Genomic DNA, 26,848 nt, shown 5'->3' on the forward strand with positions numbered 1-26,848 from the left:
TTAAGGTGTGGTCAACATGAAGCGGCGCTGTATGGAAACTTGTTTGAATAAAAATAAATAAAAAATAAAGAAGGTAATTGCAACTTTTTATCTCCCAATTCAGACTTTTTTTATCACAATTGTGAGTTTACAATTACGAATTGCTCTCGCTGTACTTGTTGTCATACATCGATCGGTCTGCACAGGGATACGGAAGCTTGTTTCCGCCACGGAATAAAACAGTTTAAAAGATAATTGCGACTTCTCACTATTCTGAGTTTCAGATAAACTTGCAATTCTGACTTTTTTTTCCTCACAATTCTGACTTTTTTTCCCTCTCAATTGCGAATTTATATTGCGCAGTTCTGACTTTATAACATGCAAATTGCGAGTTTATATCTCGCCATTTGGTCTTTGTAACTCACAACAGAGAAAAAAAATAAGTTACAAGGGAAAAAATTTAGAATCGCAAGTTTATATTCTGCAAATGTGAGAAAAAAAAAAAAAGAATTGCAAGATGTAAATTCGCAATTATGAGAAAAAAAAAACTCAATAGTGAAAAGTCGCAATTATCTTTTAAACATTTTATTCAGTGGTGGAAACAAGCTTCCATAGCCCTGTACAGACCAATTGTATGACGAGGGCAATTCGAAAGCATATAGAACTTTATTAAAGATAATTACGACATGGCGTGAACGCAGCATTAGTAGCAAATTAAATTTTGGGGTGGCGCCCGGGGTGGCCAATCAGATGAAGACTATTAATGGTGTTTTATTTAACCTTAGCAAGCTAGCAATGATCCAGAATACCCTAGTAACACCTTAGCAACAAACATACCGTAGCATCATAGCAGTGGTTTCTGCATGGACAAACATTGCTTTCTTCCAAAAATTTTCAAATTCTAATTCTAACAATATAATGCTTAGCCATTTGTCAGTTTATGCAAAAATAACTCGAATTTTTTGTGAATTAAAATTAAACAGGGTTTTTTTTTTTTTTTTTTTTTTTTTTTTTAAAGTCAAGGTCCCGGAAGAATGATGATCCTGAAATTAAACTGGCATTTACATTAAAGATTATTATTAATTACATTTTTCAAAATGATTTTTTACAATAAATATTAGGTCAAGGCATTCTTTCTTTGAAGTTTTCCACAAATCTCAGATCCCAGTTTAAAAATCCCTGATTTATGTACTTCCATATGCATTTATGAATGACTGATTCCTTATTTAATTAAAATGTCCAACACAACATAAATCTTAATTACTATGTACGCTGACAAAGAAACAGAGAGACTGAATATTAAAAGTAATTTATTATCTTATTATAAATAATAATAAAAAAAAAACCTTGCAGGCTCAGAGATCCACTGGTGAAACGAATGTGTTCGTCTCTGATGAACCCAATAGAATCTTCCAGCATCTGGTCTGTTAGACAGCAGGGCTGTGGTTGTGTTGTATCTCTTGCTCACATTTAAAGCTCCTCCTGACTGCTGCGTCTCTGTCCGAGCTCAGTCAGTGACCTCATCACATCCTCCAGTGATTTCTGCCCGAGCTGCTTCCCTCCTCTCGTCCTCACGCTAACAGTCCTGCTATCACGCTCTTTCTCCCCGACCACTGCATGACAAACAGAGGAAGGTTTGGTTTATCTGACCTTTTCTTAATAGGTCCCAGAACACTCATTCTTTAAACATGTGCTTTCTGGATGGGAACGATTAAACCATTAAAACACTTAAAGCTGAAGCGTGTAATTTCTGCACTACATAGAACTGGAGAAAAATTTCTGTCAGTTTCAGTCAGTCTTAAAATTCAGCAGAATTTTAATTTGTCTAATTGTTGATGAAGTTTGCATCATTATTTTCCTGTTTATTACCGTGAAGCTGCTTTGAAACAATCTGTGTTGTATAAAGCGCTATAGAAATAAAGGTGACTTGACTTAAAATATGGCAACATCCCAGAATGAATCCTTACCGAATATATAATTGTACTGCGCGAGCTGCGCGGAGCGGATTTTCTTATTTAAGGTGTTTCCACGATCATCATCAATATCAGCCATGAATCCAGCTTCCCTCAGTCTGCAGACCACCTTAAACCCAGAGTACAATGCATCAAAACCTGTAACTATTAATAAAATGTTTATATGTAAATTAAGTTTGTCCAGAGAGCCGTTTCTTCTGACCTCTTGCCCATATGTCTCACTGTCACCCCCTACAGGCACAACCATCACCTGTGCTGGAGACAGCCAGAAAGGCCTGAGAAAGAAAAAAAAAATTAGAACTTTTCCAATTCCAAACATTGTTGAACTTGCACACAAACACACCCACCATTTCCCTCCAAAGTTTTCAGCCAGGATAGCGATCATCCTCTCCAAGGACCCCAGCACTGCCCGGTGTATCATGATAGGCCTGTACATCTGTCCATCAGCCCTGAGACACACAGAAATCACATGACATTAGCTTACAGACACTGATAGAATCATCACCTTGTTCTCCCATATTATAAGCATTGTGACATTCAGACAGTACAGTATTGTACCGCCTTTGATTTACCATATTTTTCAGAATATAAGCGCCATTTTTTATCTGAAACTTAAATTCCAATGCGACTTATAATGCAATTAATGTGAAGCACACAAAACAGGCACAAAGCACACACATTTGGATTCATGCTGATTGAGAGTGGTTTGTGAGCACAAAATACTTGAAAGAAAAGTTAACAAAATAAAACATTAAAAAAGAAACCGTTATATTTTTTTTCAAGGTCTCAGTTACAGGTGTAATACATTTAAGTACTGAGTAATATTAATTAACAAATGTACTTAATATATTAATTATTAACGTACTTACTATAAGGCTAGGGTTTGGTTTAGGGTTAGTTGCTTATAGTTAGTTTATAGTTAGTTGCTATAGTAACTACATGTGTAACAAGGAAACTGAGTTATCTAACAAACTTATTTTACCTAGTTGCCAAAGCAAACATTTCTCATTTTCATTTAGTTTAGCTTGATGCAATAAAACAGCAAACTAAAACTGAAATAAAAATGAGTTAAAACTATACAGAAATTAAAAAAAAAAACTAATTAATTACTCACCCTCACCCAAAAATGAAAATTTTGTCATTAGTGTCGTTCCACACCTGTAAGACCTTCGTTCATCTTCAGAACATAAATTAAGATATTTTTGATAAAATCTGATGGCTCAGTGAGGCCTGCATTGACAGCAAGATAATTAACACTTTCAGATGTCCAGAAAGCTACTAAAGACATATTAAAAACAGTTCATGTGACTACAGTGGTTCAACCTTAATGTTATAAAGCAACTAGAATACTTTTTGTGCACCAAAATAAGTAAATAACTACTTTATTCAACAATATCTAGTGATGGGCAATTTCGAAACACTTCTTCATGAAGCTTTACAAATTTTTTTGTTTTGAATCAGTGGTTCGATTTCATCCAAAATATCTTAATTTGTGTTCCAAATATGAACAAAGGTCATACAGGTGTGAAACGGTACTAATGAAAAAAATTTCATTTTTGGGTGAACTAACCCTTTAAAAACAGACTTAATTTTCTTAAAGGAAAAAACAATTTCACATTTCACTTTATATTCTATTGCAATTTGGGGTAAAAATCAACCTAAACCTTGTTTCTGACAAACACAACTATATGTGACCGTATCTGTCAGGAGAGATCTTACCCAACGTACTGCAGGTTAAATCTGATGGGCAGCTGGAAGTCCAGCTGAATTGTGGCACACTGGTGCTGTCGGCCTAAGGCATCCCGTATCTGGATGTCGATCTGAACAGATTGTAAAAGAACAAAATGAAACACCAAACATCTCTTTAGCCATCTAACATAGAATGAGCTATTGCGCTACAAGCTTCACTGCTCAGAAAAGCTCTGCAGAAACTAAACGTGACTGATGAAGCCAACAACATTTCTATATAAGAGAAATTAGTACAAAAAAACACATTTATAATGTTACAAAAGATTTGTATTTCAAATAAATGCTCTTCTATTGAACTTTCTATTCATCAATGAATCCTGAAAAAAATGAATCAGTTTCCACAAAAAATATGAAGCAGTTTTCAACATTGATAATAATCAGAAATGTTTCTTGAGCAGCAAATCAGCATATTAGAAATATTTCAGAAGGATCATGTGACACTGAAGACTGGAGTAATGATGCTGAAATTTCAGCTTTGATCACAGGAATAAATTACATTTTAGTATACATTCACATAGAAAACAGTTATTTTAAATTGTAATATTTCACAATATTACTGTTTTTACTGTATTTTATCAAATAAATACAGCCTTGCTGAGCAAAAAAGACCTCAAAAACAAAATTTTGGGGTCAGTAAGATATTTTTTGTGTATATGGGTAACTGGTGCATAATGTGTCAATAGACTTATCAACATCAGGGTAAAAAAAAAAAAAAAAAAAAAATGTATGAGGGGAAAGTGACTATGTCTAAGTTTTTCACCATTTTGCTTCACTAGTTCATTTTGTTCTTCATGCAGTGTCCAGCACAGTGTCTCTCTTTCTGCCAGCCTCACCTTGGGTCCATAAAATGCCCCGTCTCCGGGGTTTAACTCCCAGTGCTCCTCAAACTGCTTCAGACTGCTCTCCAACTGCTGCTCCAGGACAAAAACAAGAGAGAGACATTTCAGAGGAAAATCTGGAATGTGTCAGTGTACAAGTTTGGCCCTGGAAGCACTAATAAAAGAATCTTCTGTAAACATCTAATTCAATAATCCCAAAACATGCAGAGCTGAAAACAGCATTAGTTTGAGGGAGAGAGCGCTACAGGAGATATTACAGTTTCCTTGTTTAGCTTCCCTAAAATCAGACAATGCTGCCTGGAAACCACATCCATCCTTATAAAGCAAAGGCTTTGTGGAGTGAGCAGCCTTATGTACTGCATACTCCGCTCTGATTGGATCACCGATTCTCTTGACACATTGGCAGTATGTTTCCCTCCCCTGACTCCCATTCCACACTGTGACCCTGATCATCATTAATGAATCCCTGACACGTTACCCGTCTGTTTGGGCCTGCCCTACACTTACTCCGCGTGTTTCCTATATTGTCTCACCGCATATGTTGGTACATGTACAGACAGGATTTTATAATCCTGACACCAAATGCAGGAACACAAACAGCCTCCGTCACGCACCAGTGTTGTGAACTGAAACTACTAAAAACTGTTCAGCAATTGAAATAAAGTTGAAATGAAATTCAAATATCAGGTTCTTTTAAATTAGAATCACTGCCTTTGCTACTAACTGATATGATATGACTAAATATGATTAAGTTGAAGTACTAAAATTACAAAAATGGAAAAAAAAAAAAAAAAAAAAAAAAAATATATATATATATATATATATATATATATATATATATATATATATATATATATATATATATATATATAAATAAATAAAAGATGAAAGCACATAAAACTATTTAAACTTAAAATGAAAAGTAAAATCTAAAGTATTATTATTTTTTTTTAAATAAAATGAAAACATTAGATTACTTTAAATTAGAAATGTTGCCTTGGCAACTAAAAGAAAAATGTAAAAAAAAGTAGAAGTGCTAAAATTACTAAAACTGAAGAAATAAAATACCACAAAATAGAATATATTATATATAAAAGTAAATAAAAATAACAAAAGCACATAACAAAATCACTAAAACTTAAAAGTAAATATAATGTTAAAATAAAATAAAACATTTTAAATTAGAAATGCTACCTTGACAACTAACAGAAATTGCAAAAAATTACAAAAGCTAAAATACAATTATAAATTAATGCTAAACAGATTTTTTTTTTTTAAATAAAATGGAATAAGCTCATAAAAATTACTAAAACTTAAAATGAAAAGTGAAAATAATGTTGAAATAAAATTAAAATATTAGATTATTTTAAATTAGACATGTTGCCTTGGCAACTAACAGAAATAAATATGATTAAGCTGAAGTACTAATATTACTAAAACTGAAATAAAAATAAATTACCGCTAAACAGAAATATGTAAAAAACCTAATAAAAATGACAAATGCACATAACAAAATGACTAAAACTTAAATTAAAAGTAAATATAATGTTGAAATAAAATTAAATATAAATATTAGATTATTTTAAATTAGAAATGTTGCCTTTGTTTCAGCAAGTTTAGTACTTCAACATTTTATGTTAGTTACAAATAAAAATAAATTAATGCTAAATTATATAAAAAAATATCAAAAGAACATCAAAATAAATAACATTTAAAATGAAAAGTAAAAATAATGTAATGTAAATATAAATAAAATAATAATGTAATAATGTAAAATAAATAAAATAGTTTCCTTGGCAACTAACAGAAATAAATAAGATTAAGTGCAACTACTAATATTACTAAAACTGCAATAAACACTAAACAGAAATATATAAAAAAACATAAAAATGAAAAAAAAAAGAACAAAATGACTAAAACTTAAAAGTAAATATAATGTTGATATAAAATGAAATATAAATATTACATTAGATTATTTTAAATTGAACATGTTGCCTTGGTAACAGAAATAAAAAAAGGTGAAGTACTAAAACAAATAATAAATTAATGCTAAATAGAGATAACTTAAAATGAAGAGTGAACATAAAAAGCTAATTCGAAATATGAAAAAGTACAATAATAGTATGTAAATAATATTAAATTAAGACTGTCACGCACTGTGGTGGGTGATCGACAGGTGAGGGAGTGATTGACAGGCGTACCTGTTCAGCACAGTCCCAGAGGGCGGGCTCTCCCAGACAAGGCGTGGGTCGTGTGGAGAGTAGACAGTGAAAGGAGAAACCGAAGACACGATATACGCTCCTCACAAAGTCTAAACATGCCGTGATCTCCCCCTCCAGCTGAAGAGAGACAAGAGAAGCAGCAGCGAATAAACAAATGAAGGGCGTGTATGAGAGACAGTATAAACACTCACATTATAAACGATAAATCATACGTCAGTCCAAACACAAACGAGCAAGATGCATTCCTGAACACAGAAGACCAAAGCAAGAGCTGCACAAACATTCTGACAGAAAAACACTGCTATATGACGAATCAGGTGCTTTTGTTTGGCTTCCTCAAGGGAGAGAAAATTAACTTGCTTTACTTTCAGAAATACAGATAGAAAACAAGGAAGTAAAGTCGAGTAAATAGGGTCAAAATGAAGGTTTTGTTAATGGCATAAGATGACACAGCTGTCACTGAGTGTTTATTTAGAAGACCATTTATATCAGGTCACACTGGCAATCATTTTGCGATTTGAAGCATTCATTATGCTGATATTACTAAAAAAGCATCATGCTGTAATTAAGTTTAGCTAAGTAGAACAACTCCAACCGTAAGGAGGCCAATTATAGACCTTAATCTGGGTAATGCCACATTTCATTTCTGACAGGAATGAAAACGCAGCTGCATAATTACAGTACTTTCAATGGGTTGTACTGTCGTTTGACAACACACCGATTGTTCACATGATGATAGAAAAAAAGAAGAAAAAAAAAAAAATTCACTAGACAAAAACTCCATGAAACAGTTTTACAAGATGAAAATGACGTGATCTAGGACCTTCATACAGTGTGTGCCTCTGTAATCTATTCCTCACAGTCTTGATTTCATCAGAGTTAAATTCAATAGGGCAGTGATTCTCAAAGTGTGGTACATGTACCACTAGTGGTACGCAGGCTCCTACTAGTGGTAAGCAGAGGAATCGCTGAATTAAATATGAATTGGCTGTGATGGGAAGAGGTGGAGGTGGATAAATTATGAAAAGTTCAACGAAATTGCTATCATGGCTTCAATCTGGTAAGAGAAGTGTGGATCGGGAGGAGAAAGTGTCAAGCACAAGAACTGAAGAGGACAAAAGTGAACTGAGCACAGGTAGGTGGAGCCAGGGGTGGCCGTGGCCACGCAGAACTGTCTCTTTAAGACCACAAAAAACGGGAGACTTTTCAGACGTGAACGGCAAACATTAGCTTACGTCAATGTTTCTCAACTGGTGGGTTGCAAGACCGCGCACTTTTCAATCACACACAAATAAGTGTATGTAAGCGCAGTGTTGATGTTCAAACTGTGCATTTTCTAGGGCTGGGCGATATACCGAAGCCACGCAGTATCGCGTTCAATATCGACGGCGATTCATATTGAACGTGATATTGCGTGGCTTGTCAGTGAACTACGGCTCTGTCTATTAAATGCCGCTCCATTTAAAAGCAGGTGATGGCGATTTAGCGGTAATCAGGGATCCGGCTTTACTGACGAAATACGCGTGACAAAAGCATTCGATATATCGCCCAGCCCTAGCATTTACAGTGTTTAACAATAATGAATATACTTATTTGGAATAAACTGCCTCGTTTTTTAACTTTAGCTGAATAGTTAGGCCTACTACACTACTGTATTTAAATGTTGGTCATTATGGTGGTACTTTGAGAGAGAAATATTTTCTGAGGTGGTACTTGGTGTAAAAAGTTTGAGAACCACTGCAATAGGGGCTTTCGCACCAGGGGCCAGTTGAACCAGCTGTGCGCAAGTTACAACGTAGACTAGTTTTGACGTAAATGGGCACTAAGTTACAACTTACGCACTACTAAATATTTTTGTGTTGCACCATTAAACTTAGTTGAAGCGTAACTCTACGTATACACTAAATATTTACGGAAGCCTCCTAACGGTTGGAATAAAATAGCAGACTGACTGAACTGCATCCATAAGCTCTTGTTTTACCTGACAGACTTCATTCTTTACACATATATGATGCTGCTGACATTTACACTCTTAAATTTTAAGAGAGAGAACATCATGTGAAAAGATTACTTTGTTAGACACTCTTCAACACGAACCCGTTAAACAGCGCACCGCTGTGTGCATCGGTCCTATCACTCCGTGTTGTGCATGTCAAATAAAATCAATCATAATCAATAAATGTAATTTCTTATGTTTTTGTTGTTGTTTCAGTATTTATTTATTGATCCTTATTAATTTAGTTTCAAATACAGTTTCTGAATGTTATTTACATATAAAAACATTTATGATTAAGTAGTAGGCTATTATATTTAATGGGAACTTATTTTTACTGTTTGCTACGTGAGGCAAAATAAGTCCGAATGAAGGATAAACTGAAATTCACGGAATTTCAACAACTTCTGCTCCTGTATTTGAAGGATAACTGAAGGTAAACGTCATATTATGCGACTACGCATTACTTTACGGAGACCTTACGAGCTACTAGCTACGTTCTGCCTTAAGAACAAATGGTGCAACCGAATAAAGTACAGAGTTAGTTACAAACTAGCTAGTAGTTACTAAGCCACTAGTGTGGACTTTACGTTTCAATTTAAGAAAGAACTTACGAACGGCTGGTGCAACCCTACCCAGATACTTATATGAACTAGCCACCTGGGCGGTCCCTCGAGAATAGGGTTGGACGATGCTGACAATCACAATGTTGAGCCGGCATCGTAATCCCCACCCACAAAAAAAAACACATCTTTATTAAAATCACACTATATCGCCCAGTGCATTCTTTCAATTTCCGTGCAGTTACTTCAAACATTTTTTTCTGATTAGGTAATAATAACATAATGAAGTTGTTCTCGATCACATTAGAAATGACATTTAAAACATTTTCTTATAACAAAAATTACTCTGAATGTTTAAATACAATAATACAATACACAAAAATATATAAAGTAAAACTTTCAAACAGATTAAAATGCTAAAGAATTAGGCTATAAAGAACAACAGGAAACACTTTACAATAAGGTCTCATTATTTAATGCATTAACTAAAGATTGAGCAACAGCTACATTTGTTACAGAAAGTATTATTTTTTGTTAATGTTAGTTAAGAAATACAACTGATCATTGTTAGTTTTATCTCAGGTCCTTTAAGTAAGTTCTTTTGATTTTAGTAATGTTATTAAACAGTAACTAAGAAATTAACATTAACTAAGAATAATTTATGCCATTTTTCATTGTCAGTTTGGTAACAATGAATTAGCATGTTAACTAGTGAAGCCGCATGTCTCAAAGTTTTACTGAACAATAACAAATAATCAGAACATTTCTAATCATTAGGGCATATTGTAGTCCAGATTAAAATATAAAAATGTTTAAGTTTGAAAATAAATAGCCTATTAAATCTTTAAGTATTTGCTGCTGTGATGAACAACATTGAGTTTACAAAAACAAATTAATGGCATTTTTTTGAAGCATTTTAAAAACTTCACTAGTGCAGTTGGTTTGTTTCCGGGGATTCCGGGGTAGCCGCTGCATTGGGCTTGTTTACATCCGAGCGTGTGTCCCTTTGACGCAGAATACAGCGGTGTTGTGCATTTTATACAATTTGATGGGGAAAGCATTCTTAAAATGCATTATAAAAATGATAATAATTGGTAATAAATTATTATTAATTACAGTATTTTGAATTGCCCACAGTAATATCGTGCCTATTCATTATCGTGATATATCACATTACCGAATATGGGCACAAGTCTAGCGCAGAGTAATTAATTCCAATGAATTAATGCCTCCTTCACGTGCTATCAGAAATTTGATCATTCCCACTTCTGAAATCATGATTAAGTTTCAAAATGGTAGGGCGTTCATGTGCAATATTTACCCAGGAAACTCATATTTACGATAATTGCGAGAGCACATGAAGACAGACACTGTAATGCACACACTGTAATGCGAGTGTTGTACATTTCTTTGTTGTTTGGATAACCGTTCTGCACACAATATCCACATTTCCAGATAGCAGAGCTTGATGTAATTGTAAAAAGATTGTAAAAACGTTTTCTCCTGAAGATTTATGAAATATAAAATATGTAAACAAATAAATGATGTTGGCATGGTAGCACTTTTTTCACAACAGCATCTATCCAAAAAGGTATTTGTAATAATGGCAGAGGACTAATTAAGTTGCACTGGTTAGTGTCTATAGCTGATAATAAATATAATATATATACGATAGCATATCAGAGCAACATGAAGAGCCAACAATGTAGGCTAGCATTAGCTACATCAGTAGCTGCATCATACTTTTTAGTGTGGAGTACCCCCTGAAGGGATCACCATCCTTCCGCGTACCCCCTCTCTTCCACTTCGACTGCAGTCACACCTTCACTTACGCTTGCTCTATTTCTGTAAATCCATTTTTATGAATGAATGATGACTTACTAGCCGTTGCTCTGGTCTTAAACAGCCGCTAGCGGCACTTGCTGGTTAAGAAGACTAACAGCAGATGGAGATCATGCATTGGCACTCTACTGGTTTTCCTTCAGTTCCCGTATGTGAAATGTTGAATTTTCTGTCGAATTTGAACCACTGAATTTGTGGAAGCAAATTTGTAAAGCGAAATAAAATGCACTGAAAATTGCTAGTTGAATTTTATAGGTTGTATTTTTAAACATAATGAATATTTTGGAAGTGAAACCTGAAAGGTGAATATAAATTATTGAATTTTTAATAATGAAAATGTGTGTGAAATATTTTTAATTGAAATATTCACAGCTTAAATATACAACCATGTTGAATTTCAGACCATAAAAATGCAAGCCTTAAAAATACAATGCATCTAAATGCAAGCACAGCTAATGTAATGCATTTTTTTTTTTTTTTTCAGTTAGTGCAATTCAACAAGCTTTTTATTTCAAAAACATTTTGCATTAATTTACTTCCATATTATAGGGGAACTCCCCCCATTTTTCAAAATGAAATTCAAGCCCTGAATTAATGTCTGTAAAAATCCTGATTGAAGCATCCCTATAAATACAGTAGTCAACATTTGAAGTGGATCAAAAAAAGTTCAAAGTTGTACTAAGAAGAAGGTTTTAGGACAACTGTGATGAAAGGTTTTGATCCACTTTAAATGTTGACTACTGTAATTATACATGATAAAAAGGTGGCTTCAAATACATCGGGTATTAGTGATCGGTATCAGCAGAAGTGATCTGCTAAACCATGCGAGCACACAACTACGAAATAAATGTCCAGTAATTTGCAAAAACTGGTAAGACATTAAGCCTTGCGATGTGCACATGAATAGTGTACTGCCACCTCTTGTGCTATTGTGCAGTCCACTGCTGAATCTGCTTGTCAGATGCTTCTGTGTGCTCTAAAAGTCTTCTACAGGCATGAAGCTACATTTTCTAAAAAACAAAACTCCTTAAAATATAATGAACAAACATATAATGTAATCAAAACAATGGGGAGACACACCTCCTCTTATAAACGTTACTACGGCCCAGTCTGGTACCCTTTTACTGTGCCACCACTTGTTTGATATTATTAGTGCTTTTGCAACAATAACTAAAACACTTTGTAACTGTACCTGTTCAGGTGTGCAGAAGATGTGTGCGTCGTCCTGGCAGAAGCGTCGGACTCTGGTTAAACCCCCCAGCGCCCCAGAGTGTTCATTACGGTGAAGAGCTCCAAAATCTGCCCAGCGGATGGGAAGCTCACGCCATGAACGCACCCTCTGCTCATACATCACACTGCACGGAGGACACAGTTACTGGACTGAACGGGTGGAGGATTCTTGATTCAATTCATGAGGAAATAATGCAACATCTTTCTTATGATTTTTTTTGTTTTTAAAAAAAGTCTCTTCTGCTCACCAAGGCTGCATTTATTTGATCAAAAACGTTATCATTACAGTAAAAAGAGCATCATTACTCCAGTCTTCCATGTCACATGATCCTTCAGAAGCCATTCTAAGAACAGGATTTATTTGAAAGAGTAATCTTTTGTAACATTATAAATGTCTTTACTGTCACTTTTGATCAATTTAATGTATCCTTGCTGAATTAAAATGTTCATTTCTTAAAAACAACTTTTGACTGGTAGTGTATGAATAAACTGAATGAGTAAAAACCTATTCATACCTTGTTCAAAAACATGCACGCTTTAGAAATTTTTAATTGCTTGAATGTTTTTTCAATTAATTATGAAAATGTGTCAATGGTATGAATAGTTTAGGTGCCAAAAACTAAAGTGTCAGACTTGACTCACCAGTGAGCAGGGCAGTTCATGGGTTTGAGAGCGAAGGTGTGCGGCTCACAGGTCACTGTGAACATGTTCTCACTGTAATGCTCCCAGTGACCTGATCGCTCCCACAGAGACGTGCTGTACAGGGTTGGAGTCACAACCTCACTGAAGCCCCGCCTCCTGTATTCACTCTGACAGGAAGAGGGAAATTGTTACATTAGCATTACAAATGTCATGAGCACAGTTCAAATTTTGTTTTTGTGGCCTTGAAGGACTCAGCAAAGGAGGTGATAAAAGAAGTAAATATCTAATTAAAAAAACTCAAATCTTTGTAATAATATGCATCTATATGTATGCAGAAGTTTGAAATCAAAGGTTGTTAATCCTGTAAATCCTGACAGATGAAATAGTCAGAATGGAAGTTTATTGAACTTTTAGACAAAATATAAGGTTCATGTTTCATACATCAGGCCTGTATGGCTGATAAGAGGACGATATACAGTGGGTACGGAAAGTATTCAGACCCCCTTAAATTTCTCACTCTTTTTTATATTGCAGCCATTTGCTAAAATCATTTAAGTTCATTTTTTCCTCATTAATGTACACACAGCACCCCATATTGACAGAAAAACACAGAATTGTTGACATTTTTGCAGATTTATTAAAAAAGAAAAACTGAAATATCAGATGGTCCTAAGTATTCAGACCCTTTGCTGTGACACTCATATATTTAACTCAGGTGCTGTCCATTTCTTCTGATCATCCTTGAGATGGTTCTACACCTTCATTTGAGTCCAGCTGTGTTTGATTATACTGATTGGACTTGATTAGGAAAGCCACACACCTGTCTATATAAGACCTTATAGCTCACAGTGCATGTCAGAGCAAATGAGAATCATGAGGTCAAAGGAACTGCCTGAAGAGCTCAGAGACAGAATTGTGGCAAGGCACAGATCTGGCCATGGTTACAAAAAAACTTCTGCTGCACTTAAGGTTCCTAAGAGCACAGTGACCTCCATAATCCTTAAATGGAAGATGTTTGGGATGACCAGAACCCTTCCTAGAGCTGGCCGTCCGGCCAAACTGAGCTATCGGGGGAGAAGAGCCTTGGTGAAAGAGGTAAAGAAGAACCCAAAGATCACTGTCGCTGAGCTCCAGAGATGCAGTCGGGAGATGGGAGAAAGTTGTAGAAAGTCAACCATCACTGCAGCCTTTCACCAGTCGGGGCTTTATGGCAGAGTGGCCTGACGGAAGCCTCTCCTCAGTGCAAGACACATGAAAAAAACACCTGAAGGACTCCAAGATGGTGAGAAATAAGATTCTCTGGTCTGATGAGAATAAGATAGAACTTTTTGGCCTTAATTCGAAGTGGTATGTGTGGAGAAAACCAGGCACTGCTCATCACCTGTCCAATACAGTCCCAACAGTGAAGCATGGTGGTGGCAGCATCATGCTGTGGGGGTGTTTTTCAGCTGCAGGGCCAGGACGACTGGTTGCAATCGAGGGAAAGATGAATGCGGCCAAGTACAGGGATATCCTGGACGAAAACCTTCTCCAGAGTGCTCAGGACCTCAGACTGGGCCGAAGGTTTACCTTCCAACAAGACAATGACCCTAAGCACACAGCTAAAATAACGAAGGAGTGGCTTCACAACAACTCTGTGACTGTTCTTGAATGGCCCAGCCAGAGCCCTGACTTAAACCCAATTGAGCATCTCTGGAGAGACCTAAAAATGGCTGACCATCAACGTTTACCATCCAACCTGACAGAACTGGAGAGGATCTGCAAAGAGGAATGGCAGAGGATCCCAAAATCCAGGTGTGAAAAACTTTGCATCTTTCCCAAAAAGACTCATGGCTGTATTAGATCAAAAGGGTGCTTCTACTAAATACTGAGCAAAGGGTCTGAATACTTAGGACCATGTGACATTTCAGTTTTTCTTTTTTAATAAATCTGCAAAAATGTCAACAATTCTGTGTTTTTCTGTCAATATGGGGTGCTGTGTGTACATTAATGAGGAAAAAAATGAACTTAAATGATTTTAGCAAATGGCTGCAATTTAACAAAGAGTGAAAAATTTAAGGGGGTCTGAATACTTTCCGTACCCACTGTAGCAAGGATATGGAGCTCATACTCAAGGAGGAAATAAAACACCTCAATTTTATTCAGAGACCCAAACTGAGCAAATATATGAAATGTGTTGCAGACACTGATACATATATGGCCAAAAAGTTGAAATTCTGATATCTTGTAATGTAAATCAATCTTTATAACTGTATAGCAGATACTTACATAAAATCATATGAATATCAGTTTTCACTCTTAGTAACATATTTAAATGCTTAGTTTTATGATCAAAGCTCTGTAGTTGTAAAAAATATAAAGCAATGCAATACAATGATGACTGAGAGATCAGAAACTTTCCTTAATCCTAAAATATGATGGATCATATTTGACACTTACATTTCAGCATAATTTTTCAAAAAAATGATATATGGATAATCAAGTAATCAAGTTTTCATTTTGAATTATTATATAAAGTTATTCATATTCTTGTTTATCTTAGAAAAATCAGTAAAAATTTCACAGAAAAAAAAGACACATGAACCACAAGCTGAACGTGGACATTTTTACAATTATACTAAAGGGCCTTTTACTTGCTAAAAAAAAAAAAAAAAAAAAGTATAAACTACAATCAATCGACAGAAGGCATGTAGTAGATTGTGTGCAACAGGTTTTTCAGCAAAGCTTTGACAGTGGTAATCATTTAGTGGCCTTAGAAATTTGTGTATCAAATATATCAAATACTGTATCTTTATAGGGTTAGGATTATGAAAAACAATTTAAGCCAAGCGTGTCCAACTTTTAAGTGGTGCAGTGTGTCTTTTGCCACAGTGTAGTGTATAATGACCTAAACTTATGCTCACTTCAGCTGCCCTACAGTGAATCCTAGTAGCACATCCACTTAATAATGTACACTGTATGTGTGCTTCTCTTTCAGAGTATGTGTGATTCTCTTACAGAGTAATGCAGCATGATATACTATTGCTGAATGTTGCAAGCATATGCAGAGTGCAAGGGTGAAAGTGTGCTGACGTGGAATGAGGTTGTACCTTTATAAAGTCAGTGAGCGTATTGTATATATGAGCTCCTTTAGGCATGAAGAAACAGCTGCCTGGACTGACGTCATGAAAAAAGAACAACTCCTGCGCCTGTGAAGTCAAACATAGAACAACATCAGCGCCAGCTGGAAACATATAACAAATAAACAAAACATGGCTGATATTACGCTCATCTCGCGCTTTTTCTGACACCTAGCGACATGAACAAAGAGCCATGCAAAATCAAAGGCTTTCAGTTACTGCTCTACTAGTAGCCATGGTTTGGCATTTCAACAATCCCCAAAAAATACAGATTCAACAATTAATACATACACAAAATCTCAAGATAAAAACACACTTGTTTATTAGGGCTAGGCATTGACACAAATTTATCAATTTGATTTGCAAGCTTGCAAATTCATTTGGATATATATATTGGGTACAGTACATGTTAATTTTTCTAAAGGAAAAAAAAAGGTCTCAATTAATACGGTAAACTATAGAGTGAACCCTGTCAGTTGGTACATTATTATAATGTTGAAAGTTAAAATAACTGATTTGTATACAAAAATTTAAAATGCACACAAGGCAGTTTTTATAATAATACTGTTATAATAATAACAACTTTTCAATGACATAATTATGTTTCTTCAATTTTTTTTTTTTTTTTTTTTGAACATACTAAAATTTAAGCAGTGTCAGTCATAAAAGCCTGTTTTAATGACTGTTTTTTTCAAACATTAAATATTGAAAAAAAGACTAAGAAAAATATAATGAATATGTAATATAGAGCATACAGTCACACCAAAAATTATTCAGACATTTCTGATCTTTTTGATATATTTTACTAGTGGGTGCAGAACACTATAGTTCATTTATGTAAATGAGGATAGCAAAATAAAGTAAACTGTGACATATTATACCCAAAAATTATTCATACAGTGGACTACCAGTAAAATTAAGCAAAACATGGTCAGGTCAAAGTGTCTGAATAATTTTGGTTCCAAATTTTTATTAAGTGTTATCTGACATAATTAAGATTTTTTTTTTTTTCTGACACAGTTTAACTCTGAGATCTTGTTATATTTTATTGCCATTTTTTAAACTATAGTTAATAAACTATTAATGAATTAAATGTTCAAGGTGTCTGAATAAATTTTGGTTTGACTGTATATATAACAAATTGCTCCTCTCTAGTGTAACTTTTTTCTAGCTGAATAACGAGTTTATGATCATTGAATATTTTTCTGAGGTAAATGTAACATTATGTGACATTGTTTTATTGACGTCTTTCCATGGTTGAAACACTGACTGAGACATGATAAATTTCAGCAAGTTGTACTGTTTCTTTAAACATACCTTCTGATGTTCATTCATGTTTATTTCATGCTATAGAGATATTCATGCTAAGAGAAAGAGATGATCAATTCACATGCTGCTTGAACTGAGGCACTACAGTGATCTGTCACGCCACATAAAAGCGTGACAAAATGGTATTTATTGTTTGAAACTAGTAATAAACTGACAGAATTTGAAAGCCGAGACTTTGTTCATATCAAACGACAAAGCTTATTGCAATTTATTAGATGATAGACACTACAAATATTGTTTAGTGAAGTTAGAAGAAAATAAAAGTAGCTAGCGCATAATTCACAGGCGATCTGACCAATCATAACTCCAAATCTGCCATTTTGCTCGACAAAAGTTAGTCGATTAATGTTGGTGGAAAAATGGTGTGCAGTTTCTGCAGTTGAAATAACATACATTCTGATGTTCATTCATGTTTATTTGATACTATAATCAGTAGGAAGTGTTCATGTGCCCCTTGAACTGAGATGCTACAGCAATCTGTCATGACACATTAATGAGCCACAAATGGATCATGCCAAAATCTGGCTGATATTGTGTACGACTAACAACACTCACCTTCCCGATTCTTCTGTGGTCTCTCTTTCTGGCCTCCTCCTGCTCTCTCTCCCATTCCTCTCGCTCTCTTTCTCCTGGAAAAGCAACTCCAATCATCCTAAGGATACCTGAAGCCTCTGTTGAACCGGACAGAGTTACAGGAGACACCTGAGAAAGCGACAGATACAGCGTAAAATAAGAGTTATGAGTAAGAAAATTCACGGTTGTATGATGGTTTCCATAAAAAACATGAAGCAGCACTACTGTTTTTAACATTGATAATAATAAGAATTGTTTCTTTAGCAGAAAATCAGCATATTTTGACCATTTTGGAGCGTGACAGTCATGGTCACAACAAAACTATTATACAGAAAGAGCTGCATGAAGATTCTTCATTCTAGTTTACAAACTAAATGAAGAATGCCATTGTTTATCAAAAGCATGACATATGAATGCATCGACATCAAGACCAGTCTAAACTCTCATTTAAACAAACCCAGAAATGTGAACAAAAAACAAAACGTTCCATAAATAAAACTGAACAAAAGTGTCATGCCATGACCCTAAAGAGAGAACGATAGCCTGCGAAAAGGGAAGGGAGAATGTGAAACAGGAAGAGCCAAAGATATTAATGTGATAAACAGAAAGTTGCTAAGGAAACCATACAACAACAATGTAAACATTTTGAACACAACAGAACAGAACAGCCATTTAAGCAGCAAATTTGATTCACAACAAACACATTCAGTCAAACACACTAACACAGGAGGACCGTCAGCAAACACGGAGTTACCTGGAGCATCTTAAAGGCCTTCAGGAAGCCTGTGTGTGGCAGAAGAACACCTGAACACACACCCACACTGTCTCCACACCTGACAAAGAGACACAAAGACATCAGACGCCAAACACACACACACAATCTGCTCCAGCAGGACAGTGAGAGTAACTTCAGACCTGTAGACGCTGACTGCGTTTCCCATCATCTGCTCTTCAGCCAGCTGCAGTCTGACAGCATCATCCTACAAACACACACACGTTCCATAGACAATGATTTTATACCGTACAAACTGTATATTCTATCCCCCTATGGTACAGTGAAAACATGGATGGCCAGAAGATTCTGCCAATGGCAGGGAAAGAGTTAAGAAAACTAAATTACAAAAACATCAAACCATGGGCACAAGAACATTGTAAAAGATCAAGAGGTGATGCTGACCTGGAAGAGCTCTTTCAGCTCCTGTGCAGTGATCTCAAGCTTGATGATGGGCATCTTCCCAGCTGCCGTCTGCTTACACCTCTGCTCCACCTCCAACAGTGAGAGAGAGCTACGACAATCACACACAGCACTACAACTTAGTTATATTTCAATTTTTGGTTTTAGTTTAATGTACTTAAAATAAAGAAAAAACATGTAAATTACACTCATATCAGGAGCTGGAAAGAGAGCAGACAGTGTTTACTTGTTTTGTAGCTGATAATCGCAGTACAGGCCAGTGTCAGAAACTCCCTCTCGACACACAAGAGCACTGAAGTGATTCTCCATCACACTCCCTAACACACACGCTCCTGTGCGCCACACCACCTGCAGCAGAGAACACACGGCTTTACTGTCAATCACACCAAAACATGTCCAGCTCACATTTCAAATCAATAAAATAAAATAATTAAATAAAACAACACCAGACAATTCAAAATCCTTAAGATGCATTAAAATTATTTAAATGAATATATAATTAATTAAAAAAATAATAATAATATTGTGACTTAACATAATTCAAATGAATATATTATCATTAATACAAAGAATATATTTAATAATAAATATTTAAATGTATAAAAAATAAACTATTAAAATACATAAAATTAAGCCATCACATTTCTTTCTTGTTTTGTTTTTTGTTTATTGGTTTCCCAATTTCTGTCTCTAAAACAGATAAATTAATAATAAAAATAAATAACCATTCAAAAATCATCTTCAATTAAAGATAGTATGATAATTAAAATATATTTTATTTTATTGATTTTAAGATTAAATATTACACAAACATGATTTTGTGAGTTTTTCCATTTAAAGGGTCATGAAACCCCCCTCTTTCAGCTCAAGTCTAGCTCACAATCTTTTTGAAAAATGCAACTTAAATGGGCGTGGTGGCTGTGAGAAGAGGGGAGAGGAGAGGGGGGAAAACTCTCATCGCCAGTAGCCCATGCATATCGACTGTCACTAAAAATCAGTGGTAAAACGTGAGGAAATACTACATTTTAAAAAAAAAAACTGGAAAAGTTAAAATCTAATGAAATACACTGACACTTTATTTTTGTCTTTTCAAGAGTTACTGAATGCCCTGCTACATATATCCAGTAATCGTAATTCTATTTAAAACATATTAATGTACATGTGTAATTACAGTCATTATAAAATATATAGTTGTTTATATACACACTATACATGCATATATTTGAAAATAAATAAATAACGCTTAAAAAAAAAACCTTGCGTAACGTTACATAGCATAGATCTACGCACCGAACCTGCAACACGCTCAGTCAGTCAGGCTGCGTGTCGACTGGAGCAGAGCAAGCGACCAGAGCAATTTTTAGATTCATTCCTATGGAAGTTGAGCGTCACATTTAACTTACGCGCGGCTCAACTTCCATAGAAATGAACCGAAAACACTCGCGCTTACCCGCTCGCTCCGCGCCAACGGACACGCACCGTCATTCAGTCAGTCTCTCTCGCTGTTTAGTGCCGTTAACCGTCCTCGTCATTGGAAAGATCCACGTGGTGTCATGAATAATTAAGAGTGTCTTCTCATTGGATAAAAAACTCAGTCTCGTTAATAATTATGAAACACCGATGAGTCATCAAAGTACTATCGTACTCTGCCACGTCACAGCCTGTGACGTGGACAGGATGAAGATTTTAACCCGGAAGACGAAAATAGCGTATAAAAACTAAAATTTAACCATTTCCCCCCCCCCCCTACTATTAAATCTAACAGATGCTAACATTGTCTTCAATGGTGTTCAACACACATACCTCTGTTAAAATCTCAGAAATTTTGGTTTAGGGTTTCATGACCCTTTAAGACAAAACTCTTGAATACACAAAAGCTTGTACCTGTTTCCCCTCTAGTGAGTCAAAACCCAGCAGCTGCAGTTCACAGTCCTCCACAAGAGGGCAACTAAGATCCCATAAATCCCCATTTACTCTGCTCACCACTGCACCTTTAAAACTGTAAACACAGAGTTTTATGAGGAATCTGCATGGAAAATTTTTATGCTTCACAAATTTTACATTCTATCCCTAGACCAGAGCACTAAACAAATCCTTACAGAAAACATTGTTTTTGTACATTTTTAAAATACTTAACATAATAGTCACTTAGTATAATTTATAAGCTGTTCTTTTTTCCACATGGTGTCAAAAATCTCAGGTTTTACTATCACTGTGGAGTCATTTGGTCCCCAAAACGTAGGGAATACCTTAGCCACACTAAGGCTGTAAGATATGGATGAACAAAAACAAACAAACAAACAAACAAACAAACAAACAAACAACAACAACAACAACAAACTATTTTTTGATCAATATTGCAATTTCAATTTTTTTTAACTGATTGATTTTGAAACAATATTTCCATACAACAACAACAACAACAAACTATTTTTTGATCAATATTGCAATTTCAATTTTTTTTAACTGATTGATTTTGAAACAATATTTCCATACATTTCCAGACATACTTTTTCCGGGTTTATTGACGATATTTGCGGGCACTATACAATTCAAGTCACCTTTATTTATATAGCACTTTATACAACAAATTGATTCAAAGCAGCTTTACATTAAAAATGTAAAATTAAAAAAAAAATTAAAAAAATAAATAAATAAAATAAAACGCAAAACACAAAATATTTATATTTTTAATTTGTTTACCTGCATGTCAATGTGACCATTGAAGGTCAAAGAACTATGAACATGGAAATGTTTTGTTAAATTATTGAAAAATTAACTTAGAATCTCAGTGGTCTCCAAGTAAATATTTTAAGTCAAAGAGGTTTGTCTGACAAAAAAGTTTGGGAATCCCTGCATTACACGAATAAACAATAATAAACATGAAAACAGCAATGACATTACACATTCAAAGCTTTCCAGGTTTGATCCAGATCAATAATTAGTGAAGGTCACTGGATATGATGAAGACATAGTGTTTCACAGATATATATCTGCAGTGTTTAGAAACTTGCATAATTATTCTGTGGCATATATTTACCGTTCATTCTGGGCGATCTGTAATGGTGCGGTCACACCAGCGGAACCTTTCACTGTTCTGCCATCAGCCAATCGGATGGTCAGATCTTGTCCTGATGCAGCTCGAGTCACCTGCACATGCCGATCACGCAGAGACTCGAAAATCCTTAAGCGCTCGGTCTGACTGGCAGACGGCTGTAGCTGAAACAGAGAGGAGTAGTGTGAGAGTCTGGGATACATAGATGACATCAAAAATAACAGACACTTTCATTAAATGACATTATGAGGAAGGTTTAATATCAACTGTAAACAAGGGTGTGGAAAAACTTGAAGCACAAAACCAGTGGAATTTCTCATACTAGAAAAGACTAAAAACTAACCATATATAAAGTCATTACATAACATTTGTAACAATATAGAGTCAAAAATCTGAGACCACTAATGAAAATTTAATTTGTCCCCCCATTACAAATTGCCAATGAGCATTAGAATTTGAATGAAAAGTTTAATTAAAAATATTAATATGAATGTGACAATGTCTCAGTATTTATTTTGCTTTAATGACTGGAGCTACATGAACTAGATCCTCTCAGATCCATGACCATCAGGTTTAAAGAGCATCTTGAGTTTCAACAGAACATGTGACCATCTGTACAAAGTCACATGGTCAATGTTACCTTTAAGAAATATCAGAATCTTTTATTTCTTCTTTTTCATTTCTATGAAAGGTTTTTTTTTTCATAATATATATTTATTAAATAAATAAAGCAATTTTTAGTGTTGTCTCAAACTTTTGGTCCCCACTGCTATTTATGTTACAGTAATCTTCATTTATGTAGCTCTTTTCATATTAGCAGAATTTTTAGCTGAATATATGTTCATTTGAATATATATATATATATATATATATATATATATATATATATATATATATATACATATATATACACACACACACACACACACAACAGTTGTTATTCAAAATGTAGCACATTAAAAAAGTGTCTGAACCCAAACCTTTCATTATCACTTTATACATAAACACAAAACACGCTACTCTACTTCCATTCTCAGTTATGTCACAATATGACATGTCTGTCAGATCCTCATCAGTCACACCACACAGAATCCTGCACACCTTCCCGTAGTATCTGCTGCTCCGGACCGCTGCTCTCACTGCCGCCTGACAGACGGCCCATCTCGAGAACACGGCTACGGGCATTTTACACTCAAAACTAAAAGCTACGGCTCCATCATTTCTCCTACAAACATCAAACGTTGCCCTCTCTCAGCGGGCCGCCATTTTGCAGGAACTATTACATCGTCACGGAACAAGAAACCCGATTCGCCGAGAGCAATCGAATGAGGGCGGGCTCATTTGTAAGAAACGACCAATGAGAAGCGAAGCCAGAAGTGCGTCACGAGCGTCCACTCAGTGCGCAAGTAAATACAATCACTGACATCTAAACGCTCCGGATTCTCCTGCATATAAACACACCACATTCAAATAAACGGATTTTACGGAGGACTGAAAAGACAACAGTGAAGGTTTATGAACTGAACACTACAATTATTTCGAACCGAAGCAAGACAATATATTTACAGAAACAAGCTCAAGTTAAACTCCTCTGCTCCATCACTTCTGCCTCCAATAGCCTGATATGACGGGGTAAAAAAAAAAAATCTACATATACATATACTCAAAACACCGATATTTCAACAGGATCCTAGTGACGAAATGCAAAATCATAAGATATAAACACTCCTTTATAAGTGTCTTAATCAACAAACTGGTGCACTAGTGAGTGCAGCTGTCTTCTAAGGCAGTTGTTCCAGAGTTTATATATGCATTAACTATAGATAAGCAATCAGACTTGTTACTTCAACTTTACAGGTAAGTTAAAAAAAAAACATTACCACGCAGATTGCTGCAAAATGTAAATAATCTGCCTATATTAAAGTTTAAGAACACTATGAATGTGTTTCAGACACAGCTCCAACTCCAACTTTCAAGTAACCAAATGAGTAAATCTAATTTTGCCTTGCCTGATTGCAATACATTAAACCACACTCCCTCACCACTAGCTTCCAACTACTGAAGTTCAGGGCAAATATACAGTATAAACTTGAGGATACTGTGAGTGTTTATTCGCATGATATATTGGTCACTGTGAATGTTAACATGAAAGGGAAAATGAGTAACCCCTTACTGCAAAATGATTGCCAAACAAACTAAACCAAATTCAACAAGTTTACAAGAGCACATTTTTTTTTTTTTTTTTTCAGATATGAAGAATACCATGAAGTAATCACTTATCATACCGTGACAATGTTTGGTTGCACATACATTATCAGTGACCATTTGGGTTGTCAATGTGAGAAATGGGGGTCTGCTCCACTTGACTTCACATCTAGATCAATGATATTTAGTCGGAAATATGTGAGCAGATTTTTTTTTTTTTTTAATGTCTGACACATTCCCTTTAAGTAAGAATCCACAATATGTTGTTCCATTAATGATGTGGAGATATCAGTAGTCTATTCTGTTGTCCTAAATCTCTGGAGGTACAAGTGTCATGAATATAAATGCAAATAAATAAAATTAAATAAAATAAAATAATAAATAAATAAATAAATAATAAAGTAGAACACTGGGGTGTTAACAGTTTAAATTTGCTGTTTTTTCCGTCTTAACACTTCTTACCATCAGTCATCAGTATCATTACTGTAAGGTGACAAAACTCAAGTCTGCAACTACCAAGAGAACAAATTTTCTTGCAAACAAAACTGATTTAAACCATGAGAGGAGTCACAATGGCATCTGTTGTGTGAGGAGCTTTTAAAGATTGTTGCAGAACTTGCTGCAGATTAATGATGCACTTCTGCTGTTGTTTTCTGATAACAGTACTGTACATCAGTTTGATTAACAAGTCCACTCAGACAACTATCTGTACCTTTGACAAGACTGAATGGATCCAAATTTTAGGGTTCGACAGGATTGAGCAGTAAACCCGTGCTGCAGCTGGTGCAAAATGTATAGATGTGTCTCTAACTGAAGGAGTAACTCAAATTTTCACATTTCTGCCACAACTTAAGACATTTAAGCATCTGACAGATTCATAATTTCATTCTGTTTGTACATAACTATTACAAATATTTTAAATTAAGTCTGTATGTTCTCTGAAATGCTCCTCGTGAAAAAGACTACAATGAATGTACATGTTGTCCAAAAGAAGACACCAAAACATATCCCTCAAATATTCAACTTTTCAGCCCTTAAAAGAAAGATTACAACTATTTTTTCTTACACAATGCAGCAACAACAACGTACAGGTTATATTTCACATTTATGTTGTCAAACATCATTTTGTTTTAAAGCACTGTATTTACATTGTTGAATTGACGTATTATTTGCTTTAGTTTTACGAATGATGCATGTGACACATTTTGAAAATGCAATGCATGGAAATGTGGCTCGTATTGAACAGACAAATTCACAGATTTCAATCATGTGTACATTATAAAAGGTTAAATTAATTGTCAATCTTAAATTCTAGAGACACATAACTGACTTGAAAGATGAACATTTCAGATACAATGGGAAATTGGAAATAATTAAACCAAAGTAATTCTTTCGTCAACTTTCATTTTAAACCTAATGTTCAGAGTTGTGTATTCTAGCTCTGCACATTTCTGGAAACATGTTGGACATCATTACGTTATAAGACTTGTAGGATAACAGAATTGCTGTTAAGTAAAAATAAAAAGGCAGAAAATAATCCAGGTACACTTGTTCTTGAACAAAGTATGAGACCACCTGTAAAGAAAAGTCTCCTTCCTTTCAATAATATTTCTCATCACAATGCTTTTATTAATCAGAATACATGTGAGATCTATTGAAACTGAAGGGGGAAAAATGCAAGGGAAACTCTTGAAAAAGCACTCGAAAACTACCAAGTAGTTATGCCTTGAACACTTGATTAGCTTATACTGTATGTAGTGTGAGCCAAAATCTTCACATCTTGGTGAAGGTTGATAAAGCGGCTGTATTTTAGCTTTATGAAGCTTAAAGATCACTACAAGCAATCATGGTTGCCCAGCATTATGTCTATGACAATAATTTAATCACTCAGAAATAAAGCAAAGTTGAAATCCACTGGCTCTGTGCTCGAAGTGAGAGTATAACAGAGGTTAACAGACAGAAAACGGTAATCTGTTACCTGTAAACAGCAGAAACAAGTAATTTACAGGAGAAACAATAGAAAAGCAAGTGTTATAGGATGGGAAAGTGAAGGAACAGTTACTGGAAGGAAAGAGATAGTCAGCGTATCCACTAGTCATCCATAATACACACTCATACACTCCACAAGCACTCTTACATTACACCAACTGAACAGGATAACCACCTTTTGCATTCCTTCATATGGATGTTTCTGGATCTCCACATTCTCCTCCTCCTAGTTCATCCCTAGGATATCTGAAAACTTCACTTGCTCTAAAAAAAGTAGTGCTGTAACATGGCTGCTCTGGGGCAGGGCGTGTCGGTGCATGTGTATTTACATGCAGTATAAGTCTCACGCTG

At 35.0% G+C, this 26,848-nt stretch overlaps 1 protein-coding gene across 3 annotated transcripts; it reads right to left on the minus strand.

Moving 5' to 3' along the window:
• Window positions 1-1,267: 1,267 nt before the first annotated feature.
• tars2 (threonyl-tRNA synthetase 2, mitochondrial) lies at window positions 1,268-26,809 on the minus strand. Of its 3 annotated transcripts, none has more exons than XM_067400424.1 (18): window positions 23,405-23,645; window positions 22,289-22,461; window positions 21,133-21,247; window positions 19,475-19,596; window positions 19,231-19,339; window positions 18,969-19,033; window positions 18,808-18,886; window positions 18,036-18,182; window positions 16,122-16,220; window positions 13,033-13,199; window positions 12,353-12,515; window positions 6,742-6,879; window positions 4,535-4,612; window positions 3,672-3,772; window positions 2,300-2,401; window positions 2,155-2,227; window positions 1,947-2,061; window positions 1,268-1,592 (listed from the first exon to the last, which is right to left on the minus strand). In XM_067400424.1, exons 1-18 carry the CDS (start codon window positions 23,486-23,488, stop codon window positions 1,450-1,452), a joined length of 2,073 nt encoding a protein of 690 aa, XP_067256525.1. In that variant the 5' UTR covers window positions 23,489-23,645; the 3' UTR covers window positions 1,268-1,449. The 3 variants fall into 3 exon arrangements, with proteins under 3 accessions (XP_067256525.1, XP_067256533.1, XP_067256517.1); XM_067400432.1 differs by lacking the exon at window positions 23,405-23,645 and adding an exon at window positions 26,673-26,809 and having other exon boundaries at window positions 1,269-1,592; window positions 22,289-22,467; XM_067400416.1 differs by having other exon boundaries at window positions 1,271-1,592; window positions 22,289-22,467; window positions 23,405-23,639.
• Window positions 26,810-26,848: the final 39 nt, after the last annotated feature.

The sequence above is a fragment of the Chanodichthys erythropterus genome, chromosome 2 (assembly GCF_024489055.1).
Source record: "Chanodichthys erythropterus isolate Z2021 chromosome 2, ASM2448905v1, whole genome shotgun sequence".
Classification (NCBI taxonomy): domain Eukaryota; kingdom Metazoa; phylum Chordata; class Actinopteri; order Cypriniformes; family Xenocyprididae; genus Chanodichthys; species Chanodichthys erythropterus.

Excerpts from the sequence above, each read along its gene's own strand:
- tars2 (XM_067400416.1), bottom strand. The coding sequence starts at position 23,488 with ATGCCCGTAGCCGTGTTCTCGAGATGGGCCGTCTGTCAGGCGGCAGTG. Across the intron at positions 19,340-19,474 it reads GATTATCAGCTACAAAACAA|CTCTCTCTCACTGTTGGAGG; the intron begins GTAAACACTGTC and ends TGATTGTCGTAG. Across the intron at positions 1,593-1,946 it reads GCAGTACAATTATATATTCG|TGGTCGGGGAGAAAGAGCGT; the intron begins GTAAGGATTCAT and ends TTTGTCATGCAG.